The 15222-nt window shown below is 34.6% G+C and overlaps 1 protein-coding gene across 1 annotated transcript in view; it reads right to left on the bottom strand.

Moving 5' to 3' along the window:
- Nucleotides 1–1607: 1607 nt before the first annotated feature.
- LOC129221219 (uncharacterized) overlaps nucleotides 1608–15222 on the bottom strand; it is a 97540-nt gene continuing 83925 nt past the window's right edge. Inside the window, exons 5-6 of the mRNA XM_054855673.1 lie at nucleotides 13153–13253; nucleotides 1608–1891 (exon numbers count right to left, since the gene is read on the bottom strand). Coding sequence (XP_054711648.1) covers nucleotides 13162–13253 — 92 coding nt within the window. The 3' untranslated portion in view covers nucleotides 1608–1891; nucleotides 13153–13161. The remainder of the gene's footprint in view (nucleotides 1892–13152; nucleotides 13254–15222) is intronic.

Raw genomic sequence — 15222 nt, 5'->3', positions numbered from 1 at the left:
CCGTGAAAAATAAAGAGACGTAAGCGAGAGAAAACGACTTTGTATGACTGCTGGAGCAAAAAAAAAAAAAAAAAAACCTTCATGTTTACAAATTTGAGCGTACGATTAAGAGACGTATTTCAAGTGCAATATGGAAATTCGTTTTCCAGCGACTTCATTAGCCGAAGTATAATGAACAGAAAAGTATTTTTAAATTATATGCAAGGAAAGCAAGGTGTTTTGGTGAATTCTTATAAAGTAAAGGGTTGTTTTTTTAGAGGTACAGAACTTTAAGTCGGGAACACTGATCTGTGGGCCGTTTTGATAGTTGTCACTTGTTTTCTGTTTAGTTTGGTTTGCCATTTCATCATGAATAAACAACAGGACGGTGCAACATGTCACACAGCGCGTGTCACAATTGCTTTATTGAAAGAAACTTTCGGAAAACGAATAATTTCGCTTAATGGACCCATGAATTGGCCTGCAAGATCATGCGAGTTAACTACGCTGGACTATTTTTTGTGGGGCTGTGTGAAGTCTCAGGTCTACACCGAAAAGCAACAGACGATTGACGCCTTGAACGAGAACATTCGCCACATATCACTCACATACGGCCCCCATTGCTGCAAAAAGTGATAGAAAATTGGACTTCAAGATTAGACTTTCTCCAAGCCAGCCGAAGTTGCCATATACCAGAAATCACATTTAAATAAAAATGCCGAAGAATCATCTTTCGAATGAAGCCAAATTCGTGGCGATTTACATCATTTAACGGTGTTTTATTTGAACCTAAAGTTCTATACCTCTGAAAAAACACCCTTTATAAGGATAATAGTACTTCCTGATTAAAGGGAGTGCGTTTTTAAATAGCAAACAATTCACATGGAAAAGGAGCTAAATATAAGTTTTTTCTTCTGGCGAGGTGAAGTTGTTTTATGCCAGTGAAAAGATACTAGGTTTGCATTATATAAGGGAAACGAAAGATTTTTTTCTGCACTTGGAGTTACAGCCATTCAGTGTAATACTTTTATGTTTCTATCCATTTGCAACTTTCATTAAACATTTTGATGATATTGCATTGTAAAGGTGGGAGAAAGGACATAGCTAAATTATAAAAACTAAAGACATAGATGACGAATAGTTTTATCACAGAAGGTGACTACTAAAATCGACACAAATTTAGATAAGTATTTCAAAAACATCATGGAGTACTGAGTGAAGCAAATTTCCATGATTGAGCATTTTTGTAACAGTTAGGAAGGGTCATCAATTTCAAATCGATCAGTTCAACATTCTGTCAAACCAAGGTTGATAAACGGTTGTTGAGTTCAGCCTTGGTCAAACAAATCAGCCCGTTATCCAGCAGTCACGTGACACAGCAAAAGTTTGTTGCATAAAGGTAACTATTTATTCCTGCATAGCTTTTTACATTACGTCACCTTTTTAATTGATATCAATCTTTAAACCGCAATTTTTGAAAGGAGTTTTTCTAATTTTTGAAGTTCTAGATGGGTATTACATCATTAAATAAATTGCTTTAAAACAATAGATGGACTATCGAAAAAACTCAAAAATACTTTTGGTTTTCCCAAAAATGCAAAAGAAAAAAAAAGAGATAAAATGACTTAACAATTAACAATTCAATTGATATAGATCGTACTGAGAAATAACTTTGATATGCACTAAGATCAGACTTCTCTTGCTTGCATAAAGTTTTGTTTTCAACACATGTCATTTAAACAAAAAACAATAAATCTTTTACGTAGTTTACAACAGTTCACAAGAAAAGTCTTATAATGATAAAACTACCAACAAATTCATCACATTCTTCGTAAAAAATAGACACACGAAGTAGTTTGGCGTAGCAAACAGCGTGGCACTTGAAGATTCGTAAGTTATACTTGTACTCGTTCTGAAAAAAAAAAAAAAAAAAAACATTAGCATTACAAAGTTTAACACAATAGTAATCGACTATGAACGATTTTTGAAACTGTTGATTAACATGAATAGAAGTGAGCTCTTGAAACTTACATGAGATTATTTTCCTATGAACAAAATATCTACAAACAAATTTCATGCATTAAAAACAAATGCGCTTCAAAGATTTAGTCTGGCGTATTTTCACGCTTTGCATCTTTTTAGATAAAAATTTAACAATGGGAGAAAAAAGGAATTGGAGTTTTTAAATAATACGTTTTAATGTCTTTACTTCCTTTTACATAGTATAGGAATTATTGTATTCGTGAAAAATTTCCCCGTCAAATATCAGCCTAAATTTCCATTTTGCTCACCCCAAAGGAACGTTGAACTGTTTTTTTCGGCCTGACCGCACTTGCACGTATGGATGCCTAAAATATCCATTTTGACGAACCCCGAGTTAATTATCACGAGTTTTCTCGTGACGTCTGTATGTACGTATTTCGTATAACTTAAAAATGGTATGTCCAAGAAAGTTGAAATTAGATATGTAGACTCCTAGTGGGGTCTAGTTGGGCCTCTCCCTTTTTGGCTGCATTCAATTGTTCAAAAAGGGATCTTTTACAACGATTGGGGGGGGGGGTCAATTTTAATTTCAATGCAAATTCAAATGATGTTATTATTTGGTGAACATTTGGCAATATATCGCGAAGTTTTGTCGACAAATTTGGCAAAAAATCAGTTTTCGGTTTAAATTTGGGGCTGTTAGTGATATTTAGAGTGTTATCCATAGAATCACGTTAAAATTATCGGTATTGGGAAAATGAATCTCCGTAAAACGCTTTTTTACATCGGTTCGGGACAAACTAATTAATATTTGAAAGGTTTTTAGATACCTTAATGTGGGTGACACGCCCGAATCAGGTAAGGTTATGATGTTGGTGTTTTCCTGAAAGTAATGATTAAAAACCATTAAATTGTCGTAAAAGGAAGTCATGTGGTGCACACAACAGCTCGTTTTATGCAAAATGTGAAACATTTTAAATGCTAAAACTCAAAATAATAAGGATTTCTTTTTTCTCTGCCACCTTCCTTTTCCTCCCTAATACGTTAATTATTTCACAGAATTGATATTTTTTCTATTGTAGACTTATTCTGTTTTTCTATATTTTATCCTCCAAAATGAATTTTATGCCTCTAAAAATATACAAAAGTGTATTCAAGCTTCAAAATGAAGAAAAAGGAATCCCAACTAATCACACAGCTCTTACTGAGCGCCCCTCATTTTATTCATGCATTCAACCATATAGCTATACCTCACTATAAAATTCGATTGCAAAGTGACGTATTCAACATTTAGTCGATTAAAATTACTGATGTTCAATCTGCAGTTTAATTAATTGGAAATGTATAACATTTTAATTGTACAATACTTCCTTCTGAACATCACTAACGCAAAAATTAACCAATAATATGTCTTTCCTGTCTCTCAATCAACAGCAAAGCGTGATACTGTATCTTTGTGTAATACTAACATGGGCAAAGTTCTTCAAAACTCATTGGATAAGTGCGGAAATTGAAGTTCGTAGTTAACAGAAATATTTTTAATCCTTAGTTTTGCTTTCAATGTATTTTATATACAGGGTGTCTATAAATGATGGACCCGATTTTAAAAAATCATATTTTCAAAAGCTCTCGACGGAATAAAATAATTAATGCGTAAAATTAAGGAGAAAAGTACCAAGTTTTTGAGTTTTTTTAATGCCTCCCAGAATTGAAACAACGCATTTCTGCAGCATTACAAACCCTTTTTAACAGAGACATGTTAGAAAATATATGGAAGGAACTAGATTATCGAATTGACGTATGCCGTGTGACAAGAGGGTCCCATATCGAACATTTATAAGGTAAAAAAAACTTGGTAATTTTCTCCTTAATTTTATGTATTAATTATTTTTTTCCGCCGAGAACTTCTGAAAATACGGTTTTTTAAAATCGGGGCCATCAGTTATAGACATTCTGTATATATATATATATATATATATATATATATATATATATATATATATATATATATATATATATATATATATATATATATATATATATATATATATCCAATTGATTTCCTCTTCCTTAAAAGTTTTAGACGTCCATGCTTTTAAAAATATTAAATTTCAAATTTCAATACTCAAACATATTTTTCTATTGATCTAAATCAAAAGTTAAACCACTTGAAATTAAAGTAAACGAAATGTTTCGGAAAATCACAATACCTCCCGCATGAAAATACGAAATGCTTTCGAAATATATACACAAAATGCAAGAAAAAACACACTTGACTTGCATCAGAACAATGAATACTTATTTCAAACCAATGCGGTTGATTGAATAGATCATTCGAACCGAACAAATTCTAAGATTATTTTCTCTAAAAAAAATGACATTTTACATTTCTCACCGGCAATATCAATTCGTTTATCGAGCGGAGCACTTATGTTTGAACAAAGCATTTTCTATTTGTTTCTTAATATATGTTTCTGTTTTTGAGTATCGTATTTCTGGGGCACTTTGAAACAAAATGGAAATAAATGTAAGACCATGGTTTTTACATTTCATTTGGCAAAGAAGGAAAACTGCACTAAAGAGCTCATTCTAAGGTTTTTGAGAATTGAATTCAAATTCTGTTTTTAAATCTGTTTTCTATTGAGAACCGTATGTAAATGCATTTCTTTTCTTGAAACCACTTCTGATGTTTTATACAAGCAGAAATTGAAAAAGCTTACCGAGCATAAAAGCGTTGTGTTTCACGATTGTTCCATTCGAGTTATTTTGTAAATCATTTAGTAGTTAATTCTGAAAATACTTGTAGAGCTCGTATCGTTTTCGAAAATTAAGCAGATTTAGTTTTTTGCTTTCAAACAGTTTTTTAAAAGTTGATTTTATTGATTAAATAAATATTTTACTCATTCTGGTACGGGATTGTTTACTGAGTCTGAAATAAGTTGTGCAAATTCATTTTCTGTTGCTGTTGTTGCTGTGTAATGGTCAATAGTCGATATGGAGGGGAGGGGGTATTGCCTTGAGGAGGCGAAGCCCTGAAGGTGGTGGCCTGATCAGTAAGGCGCTGGACTCGCAACTGAAGGGTCCCGGGTGCAATGCCTGCCGGATAGAAGATCTTCCGTGTTCATTAATGGTGACTGTGGCACGTTAAATGTGTCGTGAACACATAGTACTTTAAATAAATTCATACCTATGGAGCTGCTGGACCAGGGATTGATCGGCTTCTGGTCTGGATGAAAAAAAAAGAAAAACAACTGTCTTCAGGCCACTATACAAACGGTTAAATCCCAAATTGTAGTAGGTGCGGAGAACCTTGAAGTGTAATAGGTCAGTGTTAATTCTATATTAGTTACCAGTTTGTTTGGCACTCTTGGCTTCCTTAAGAGGTTTTCCACCTCCAACTCAGATCCTTCCTATTCCGTGCTGATGAGTGCTAATAGGCACGAAACTGCAGTCATCGGATGGAATGACTGAGCTGTTGGTGTATTTCATGTAATAAGATATACTTCAAGAGGTCGATTTATTAACATTAAAGGCATCATAAGAAAGATTTACAACTCTAAGAAGGGAAATAACACCTACGGTTCCATAAGGCATCGAACCCACGAGCTGCCGCCTGGCAAAGCGAAGATTTTATCTCAGAGTGAAGGAAGACTATAAATTTCCTGTAATGATAACTTTAAGTGATATGAAAAAGTAACGAAAAGAAAGGAAGGAAAAATAAATGTAAGCATTGTGTGTGTACCTACTCCACTGTAAAGCACAGAGACAACCGATGACATATATCATGAAATCAGACGCAACTGTTTTTTTTTTTTTTTGGATAGCGGTTTGTGTTGAAAACAGGCAAGTTGAAGTAGTAGCGGTTTATATAAACACTAGCGGCACCCACATGGCTTTGCCCGTAGTAGAAAATTAAAAAGTCGTTTGATTCGCCTGTATATTAACAAATAATGGATGATGAATTTCTCGCGCAATTTGCTATGTTAAACGGCTCGCCCATGTTACGGTTCCACGTTATGATGATTTCGAAATTCACTATTCCATGTAGTGATAATTTGTTGGGAAAAAAATTCTTAAAATTGGGGTAGAAAATGAACAAAATCGAATTTTCGAAAAATCGCTTCGAGGTGCACACCCCCATGCTACAAACTAACTTTGTGCCAAATTTCATGAAAATCGGACGAACGATCTAGGCGCTATGCGCGTCACAGAGATCCTGACAAACAGAGAGAGATCCGGACAGAGAGACTTTCAGCTTTTTCATTAGTTAAGATTCTTGCAACTTCCACAGTATTGTAAAACTATTTACAGCTCTAAAATCTTCAGTACTTTGCAGTCGTAAAAAGTATTTGTAGATTTAAATGAGCTTCCTTTAAAAAAGTGTTCAAGAGATTTGCCTAGACTGTTACTCAAAAATTAGTAACTGTTAGAAAAAATGCAGTAAAATAAAAACAATTTAACGAAATTGAAATGAAATGTTCACAGGTTGTTGTACAGGAGATGAGGCAAAGACAACTAAATTGAAAAAAGAAAAAAGAAAAAAAAAAAAAAGCAATTCATTTACAAATTATTGTTACGATCAACAGATTTTTTTTGTTATGGCCTTTTTCTTTCTTGAGTTATGCTAATTTATCGTTTTTGTTTAATTTTTGAGGTAAATAGACTTAAAATGCAATTTTGATCTAGTGATTCAATAATATTAGGAAAACTATATTTAAATGCTACTTTTACATTAACTAAGAAAAATGTCAAGAAAAATAGCTATTTCAAAAGACTTCTCTATTGAACGAAATCGATTTATCCAGGTATTGTAACACGGTTTAAAAACGAGCAGATGTGTGCATCACATGACTTCCTTTTACACCAGTTTAATTTTATTTCCCCATTATTGGCAATTTTAATGTGATTCAATAGTTAACTCTCTAAGTATCATCAACAGTGGCCAAATTGAAACCAGTTTAAAAAGAAAAAAATCGCCAAGTTTGTCGCCAAGTTGGCAACAAAAGTTGGCGACCAAAAGACTCGCGACATAACGCCAAGTGTCCGCCAAATCATAACCCCACTTGTGTTTGCATCGAAATTAACAATGATTCCCCCCCCAAAGGTGCAAAAGACCCCTTTAGAAATACCCGAATTCAACCAAAAGGGAAGGTGCACAACTAGACCCTACTAGGAGTCTACGTACGAAATTTCAACTTTCTATGACATACTGTTCTTGAGTTATGCGACATACATACGCACATCCGCACACACGTATATACGTCACGAGAAAACTCGTTGTAATTAACTCGGGGATTGTCAAAATGGATATTTCGAGGGTCTATACGTTCTTAGACACTTATCCACATGTGGTCCGGTTGAAAAAAAAAAAAAAAAAAACTTGACGTTCATTCAGGGATGAGCAAAACGGAAATTAAGGCCGATTTTTGAGTGAAATTTTTTTCGCGAATACAATACTTTCTTTTTTGTAAAAGGAAGTAAAAAGTCAAGTACATCCTAAAGTAGTTGACGCACTAAAAACGGTTGCTGGCGTAAAAGGAATTATCTTTTCATAAATTAGTTCTAATCAGAAAACCATACGTTAATACGTAGTGTAATGAATTAAATTTACATAAATAACAACCAAAAGAGCATAGTGGAACAGGTTTTTTGATGCATAAATCATTTATCCTCCTCCCCCGTTATGTAGGTATAAGGTCTTAAGTCTGGCGACATTTTCAAAACAGTCACCAAATTTATCTAGAAATGAACTCTTAAACAGCCGCCGTAGCTTTGATAAAATTCAGAGTCAACAATCTGATATATGTTTCCAGAAATTTCCATTTCTCGCTAAATTTCCACTTTTCTTAAGATGTTGTCGAATTTTAAGACTTTACATTTTGATGGCAAATGATTTATGTGTCAAAAACATGTTTCATTCTGCTCTTTCAACCGCTAATTAATTATTCATTACTATACTACTTGAGCATCGTCCTTTTAAGAAAAAAGCCGGAAGCTTTGAAGTACTCACACCGGATGCTTGAAAACTAACAGCACACATAATGTTTTTCATATTTACTGATTATAACAGGGGTTTTTTAAACTTTTCTAAGTCGTAGCACTTTTTGAACAATTAAAATTTTCTCACGACACCCTATTTTTTTACCTCTATTATATATCTACCTAATATCTATCCATAAATACGTATAGGTTTATGTATCTAACTGTAAATAAACAGAACTGTCTCTACGTACTTAAAGATAGGTACTTTAAAATCATGTTGATTAATTTATAGGCTTTTTTTTTAAATACCTGAAATTATGTAGAAACGGTTAACTTTTTTTATGTGTTGAATGAAATAAATGCCTTTTTAATGTTCATAATGCAGAGGAATGAAATATTGTGTTATTAATTTTTTCAATAAAGTAAAATATCTAAAACCGGGCTAGACTTTTGATGAATAAGCATTACACTTTTATATGTTAAATTAACAGTAAAGAATTGATTTCGTGGGAACTTCGTGGTACCCCTCATTAACCCTTATAGCACACTAGGGTGACACGGCACCCACTTTAAGAACCCATGGATTTTAATTTAAATCAAAGGTTAAATTTTTGCATGCCATAAACATTTCTTTTTTTGTCTTATTTTTATCTATTATATATATTACCGTTAAAGTATATAATGTAATTATTTCATAGAATACCTAGTTATTCCATGAAATAACTGATCATGTCCGTTAAAGTGTGTAATATGTTATTAATTTGACATTTTAACTAGTTATTCTATGAAATAACTAGGTGTTCTATACATTAACTAATGACAGAGAGTTAAGGGGGTCCGGGACACAAAAATCCTCAAATTTTGCAATTTTTTTTTTATAATTTGAAAAATTGCTCCGTTGTTTTCTGCTTAAGAGGACGTTTGAATCTTGTTTCTACCTTAAATAGAACGAAAGTTATAGTTATTTTTGTTGCATGCATCTAACGAATGTGTACATAACTTTAAAACTTTAAACGCGTTTTTCTCCATGATGCAATTTTTCCCGATTTCTTGCATTCAAACTCTTATTAGTCAGGAACCGATAGAGATAAAGTAATGAAACTTGGAGCATATCTTTTTCAAGCAATTTACTTTAGTTTTTATTCGGCGAATTTGAAAAAAACGTTTACCGCAAAAATTATGATTTTTAAAAAAAAAAGTATCTTCGAATTTTTCGAAATTTTTCTTCAAATATTTTTTATTTTTTATTGAATCAATATTTTTAAAATCGCCGAATAAAAATTAAAGCTTAGATATTTGTGCATACTTTTTGAAAAAAAATTGAAAATTGACCAACAATATTTTGAGTTATAGCAATTTAAAGCAACCCCATTTTTTTGAAAAAAACTAATTAAATTTAAATAAAAACAATTTTTTTTTTCATATTTATGTTATGATTTTGCTTATTAAATAAATGATGAATCAGTTCAAAAAATTTCAAAACTCTAAAGTACATAATAAAAAATTTTTCAAAATGTGTCCCGGACCCCCTTAAAGTGTAAAATAAACTATTTATCTAAAATAAAATAACTAGTTATTTTGTAAATAAACTATTGACAGACAATTAAAATGAAAAAGAAGCAATTTAATGTAATTTATGCATCGCATAAATGGAATTCGCGGAAATATACCATAAAATCAATTGTTACAACAAGGATTACTAAAATGACACCTGGAATTACGAAGAGCATTATTTCTAAAACAGAAACATTTTTTGTTGACACACTGGGTTTTACCCAAACATTTTTTTAATCCCTGACCAGTACCTTAACTTTGAGTTGTCGTGCAAGATATATATCATATAGATTATTTTACACTTTACCGGGCTGCAGATCGTTATTCTATGAAATAACTAGTTAAACCATGAAATACAAGAGAGTTTTACACTTTAATGAACACGATCAGTTATTCCATGAAATAACTAGATATTCTATAAAATAACGGATTTCATACTTTAACGGTAACATATGTTTACTTTTCTTTCGTCTTCTTTCTTTGTTTAGTTTTGCCTGATTCACTATAAAAAAAGGTTTGGTCTTATTTGATGATACCTAAGGAGACTCTGAATGACTATTAACATGATGAGAGCATAATGACATCCATACATTTAGGTTTTCACGAAGGCCTATGAGGTTATTAGTATTATAACCATCCAATTATTTTTACAATCTGCGGTAATGGTTCCAATTTTTCTCAGCTATTATGAGTTTCCGAGCCCATAATACCTTTAATGGATTTATTATTAGCAAAACTAAGACCATTAAACGTACCGGAAATTAGAGATTCGTGTTTAATTTACTTAATTTTGGTAGTTTTTTTTAGATAATAAACAAATTGCTGAATGATTATGTATTTGCAGAATCGCAAACTGTCTGGATTAGTTTTTATTCAGCTGTTATGCAGTTAAGCACATTTTTAATTGGATCAATTTAGATTAAAGAGAATAACAATAACTCTATTACTTTAGTCTTCTCGAAAGTAATTATTAATACTAACGTTTTACTGTCAAGTGCACAGACTTCATATTAATGGATAATTAGTAGCTTTTACTTGTATTTAACATATAAATTGATGTGTTTTCAGAATAGTTTTTGATTAAGTTAACTCTAAATAGTTTCTATAGTAACTATTCTAAAAATAAACATTGTTATCAAAGTTCGTGTAGTAAATTCTTTCTCTTGAAAGCTACCGGTTAAACTGTTTTCAGAGACCTATTCCAAACCGGTTCGTCGCAACAAATCGAAAGGTTACGGGGGTCTCTGGGGTGCTAATGTCTATGCTTAAAGAAAAAAATGCTTCATGTACTTAAACGGCATTAACTTTCTAAAAATATTTGAAGACATTCCTCAAAGTTTTTTTTAAAGAATTACTCATTTTGCGTATAACACAGTTGCTTACGATAGCGTATAGTGAGAGGGAAGAACCGATTGTTACTATTAAAATAGAAATATAGTGGACGCCGGTTAATGAAATTAGTGGTTAGTTGAATCAATCGTTTTAATGAATCAAATCATCGAAAACAGAACGAAATCCCACTTTATTGAATCAGCCGCTTAATTGAATCAACTGCTTTATGGAATCAAAATTGTTTACAACAAACGTGATTCATGTAAGCGGCGGCCACTGTAATTGAAAACTGTTTTGCACTTAGAGACCTCGGAGGGAGTAATGAATATATACTCCTGTTTGTGAAAATTGCAACACACCATGACAGAAGAATCATACTTGAATGAAATTTAATACACAGTTGAGTGGTAATGGTACAAATAAATGATTACATTTTCAAACCAAACAAACAATACAAAGAGATAGAAATTAGTATTTTGTGTGGCCACCACGCGCCACAATAAGAGCTGCTACACGACTCGGCATGGAGTGAAACAAAGTTTGAATATCTGCCTGCGGAAGAGTACTTCATGTTGTTTGTATGCGCAACCAAAGTTCGTCTGTCGAAGCAATAGGACGAGGATCACGAGCGAGACGCCGCCCAACGAAATCCCACACATGTTCAATCGGTGACATATCCGGGGAATATGCAGGCCAAGGAAGAAGCTGTACCTGCTGTGAATCTAGGTAGGATTTGACAGTCTTGGCGACATGTGGACGGACATTATCCTGCTGGAATACAGCCCCTGGCAATCCTTGCAGGAAAGGAATAACTTGGGGCTCTAAAACTTCGTTTATGTATCGGGTACTGTTCAAATTGCCCACAATTCGTAGCCATTGAGATCGTCCATGGTATGCTATGGCAACCCAGATCATAACTCCGGGTGTTCGTCCACTGTGGCGTTCGATAATGCACTCCGGAATGTGCCGTTCACCGGCATAGCGCCTGACACGAATTCGGCCATTATGGTGCCACAAATTAAAGCAAGATTCTTCAGAAAAGACGACCAGCTGCCAATCAGCACGCCAGCTCCTATGTACATTGGCCCATTGTAGCCGCAGGCGGCAATGGTTTTGCGTGAGAGGAATCCTGTATAAAGGAATATTTGCGCGCAACCCACGCTGCAGCAGACGTCTCCGAATTGATGAAGCACACAATAAAACACCTGTAGCTGTTGACCACTGTGCTGCCAATTGTCTAGAAGAAGCTGTGCGGTTCGTCAGCGCCATATGCACCAGGTGTCTGTCATCGCGAGCTGACGTCACATTTCGGGGTCCACTCCCGGATTTCCGAGCTGTCCGGCCCTCGTCCGTCCACTGCTGCCAAACACGCATGATTGTGCTGCTGTTACGCTGCACACGAGCGGCTACTGCACGATAAGACAATCCAGCTTCACGAAGGCCAACGATTCTACCACGTTCAAACTCCGAAATTTCGCTTTCTTTCGTCGAGAGGAATAGCAAAGATTCAGTTAACGTTTACTCTAGCATATAACCACCGATAAGCATACACGCCTCGCTACAGCCGTTTATTGAGCAATCACGATTGCTTATTGTTCTCACTTGACTGTTTTGATGTCCTTTGATTTTATTTTCCCACCGCCACCCTCCGCACCATCACCGTCGACCGGCTCCTCACGATGCTGCTCCTACAGCGAAAGCCGTCTCCAGGTTGCATACATGTCCTACACACACGCACATACATACACAACTACACACACACACACAAACACACATACACCTACACACATACACAAATACATACACACACACAAACACATACACACACGCATACACACAACTACCCACACATTCATGCCTGCACACAGACAGAAACACATATGCCTACACACACATACACATACCATCCCCCCCACACACACATTCATATACACAACTACCCACACACTTATGCCAGCACACAGACATAAACACACGTGCCTGCACACACATACACATACCCCCTACACACAAACACACATACTCCTCACACACACAAACACACACGCCAACATACACACACTCGTGACTGCGAAAAACATAATTTGAATTCAAGATGTCAAAATTCAAATTAATTTTTCTTTTTTTATATTCGGTTCGATTCGCCGTTCAGAGCGCGCTGCTCAGCATACGCATGCTCTACCGGTCTGCAATTCTAATCATTTGCGTATCATGCCCTACTTTACATTTCCTGCAATTTTCAGCTCACTCGCGTAAGTCCTTCGTGGTGTTGCAATTTTCACAAACAGGAGTGTATCTGAATAGATATAAAGAATAACTTACCAGCATTTGCTACGTTAACAGGAAAAGCAGTGAAACCAAAGAAGCTACTAGTGCTGTGACTGCTGCATGTTCACTTGCTCCATCGTCGTCAGAATCATCACCTACAAGAGATTTTTTTTATCAATAAATATTTCGCCTTTTTTTCATTGAGTTTGATACAATTTCAATTGGGAAATATGGTTTGGTTGTTAGGGGCCTTTCATTAATTACATAAGCGTCTCGAGGAGGATGGGAGTTGGAAAAATTTCTACATACCCTAAGGGGGGGGGGGGATGGGGTCAAACTTATTCTTATGTAATATTTTTCAAATCGATATTTTATATTAGAAATCACACGGTCAAGTGGTTTGCCAAAGCTCCTATTTCATTTGCTTCTCGAAGGTAAATAACGTATTAGAATGAGCTGTTTTTTACTTGTTTTACAAAGCATGAGTAGTGTAACATATAATAAAAGAATCATAGTATGTATGGCATGTTTAATTTTTAATTGGTATCGCATCATATGCAAAAAAATATCAAAAAAAGCATTCATCCTAGATTCCAACGTTTTGGTAAATATTTCTTTGCATAAAAGGTTTTTAAATTTAACAATAGTGAATTTCATAAAGATTCTAATGATGCAAGATTCGTTATTTTATTATTTTTAAAAACGAAATTTAATCTTACGTAAGAATAGGGGGGGGGGGGGTTTGAAAAATCTTACGTACCTTTACATGGGGATAGGAGGCTCTGAAATAGCCAAAATGATCCTTACGTAATTTATGAATGACTCCTTACACTGCAACTTTTTAAAGATTACAGTAAGCTCCCGATCGGTGGTTTAGGGAGGCACGGTAACTGCGCTGATAAGCGGATTCGCATGTGATCCGCACATTTAGTAAAAACGATGTTAGTGTATGCAATTTCTTAAAGAGTTAAAAAACACTAGCATACATTTTAACTACATCTAAGTCGATAACTGCTTGAAAAATGCTGATAAAACTTGCAAAAAGGATCACTTATTGTTGCAAACTTATTACAGACATACGTGAGCAAATCGTGCAAGCAAATTAATTGAAACAAACCACGCTAAATTACAATACAAATGCATTGGAGATGGGAGGTCAATTTTTTAAAGATTGGTCCGGTCACTGGTACGCACGTAAGTAATGTAGCTCTAAAACTCAGTATGTAGGATGAATCTAAAAATCAATAAGTAGTGTAGATCTAAAGCAGTAAATATTGTAGATCTAAAATAGTACAGTGGTGGTAAAAAAAATTGCATCACCCTCGCCGCAAAAGAGAGGGATATCATCCCGACTGCACTCAACACACAGTCAAGCCTCCCGTATCCAAGATGATTTGGGGATGTATTTCTGATCAAGGAGTTGGTGGGCTTCCCTTTGCGCAAGGAACAGTAAACGCTCAGGTGTATATTGGCATTTTGGAGGGGAAATTGCTTCCTACTATCCAGGATCACTTTACTTCAGTCCCAAACGTCATTTTCCAGGATGATTCTGCTCCGTGCCATAAGGCAAAACTGGTAAGTAAGATTAAAAAAACTTTTATCCTGCCATTAGACTTAAATTGACATGGGGTCAAGCATTTTTTTTCTCTACACTCACACGCAGGTTCAGAAATGGAAAAATGAGCATGGGGTCAGCAGTTTGCCTTGGCCCGGAAACAGCCCCGATCTACGTAAACAATTATCGGATTCCTGCTGTTAAATGTTTGTTTCAAAGGTTTTGCAGAATTTCACATAAATTCATCGTTAATCGGTCGACCAAAACTTCTCACATAATCCCATTGTTGTGAAGATGCAAGGGTGATGCAATTTTTTTTTTATTACCAGCACTGTTAGTGTAGGTCTAAAAATCAGGTTTCAACTAGTCAGGTGTCAATGATATTGAAAGGTTTGATGTCATTGTAAGGGATGGGAAAGAAATAAATAGGAACGTCTATAAAAATATTTTTTTCAATTATTTTTTAAAACGTGTGCCTTTATCTACATTCAGTTAGCCATCGCCAAAAAAATGTTTTTGCAGGTGTGAAAGGTCGCGGATACTCCACCTCGCACTAATGCCACCAACGG

This window comes from Uloborus diversus, chromosome 4 (genome assembly GCF_026930045.1).
Source record: "Uloborus diversus isolate 005 chromosome 4, Udiv.v.3.1, whole genome shotgun sequence".
NCBI lineage: Eukaryota > Metazoa > Arthropoda > Arachnida > Araneae > Uloboridae > Uloborus > Uloborus diversus.
The sequence above is the reverse complement of the archived record's forward strand: the minus strand, read 5'-3'. Positions and strand labels throughout refer to the sequence as shown.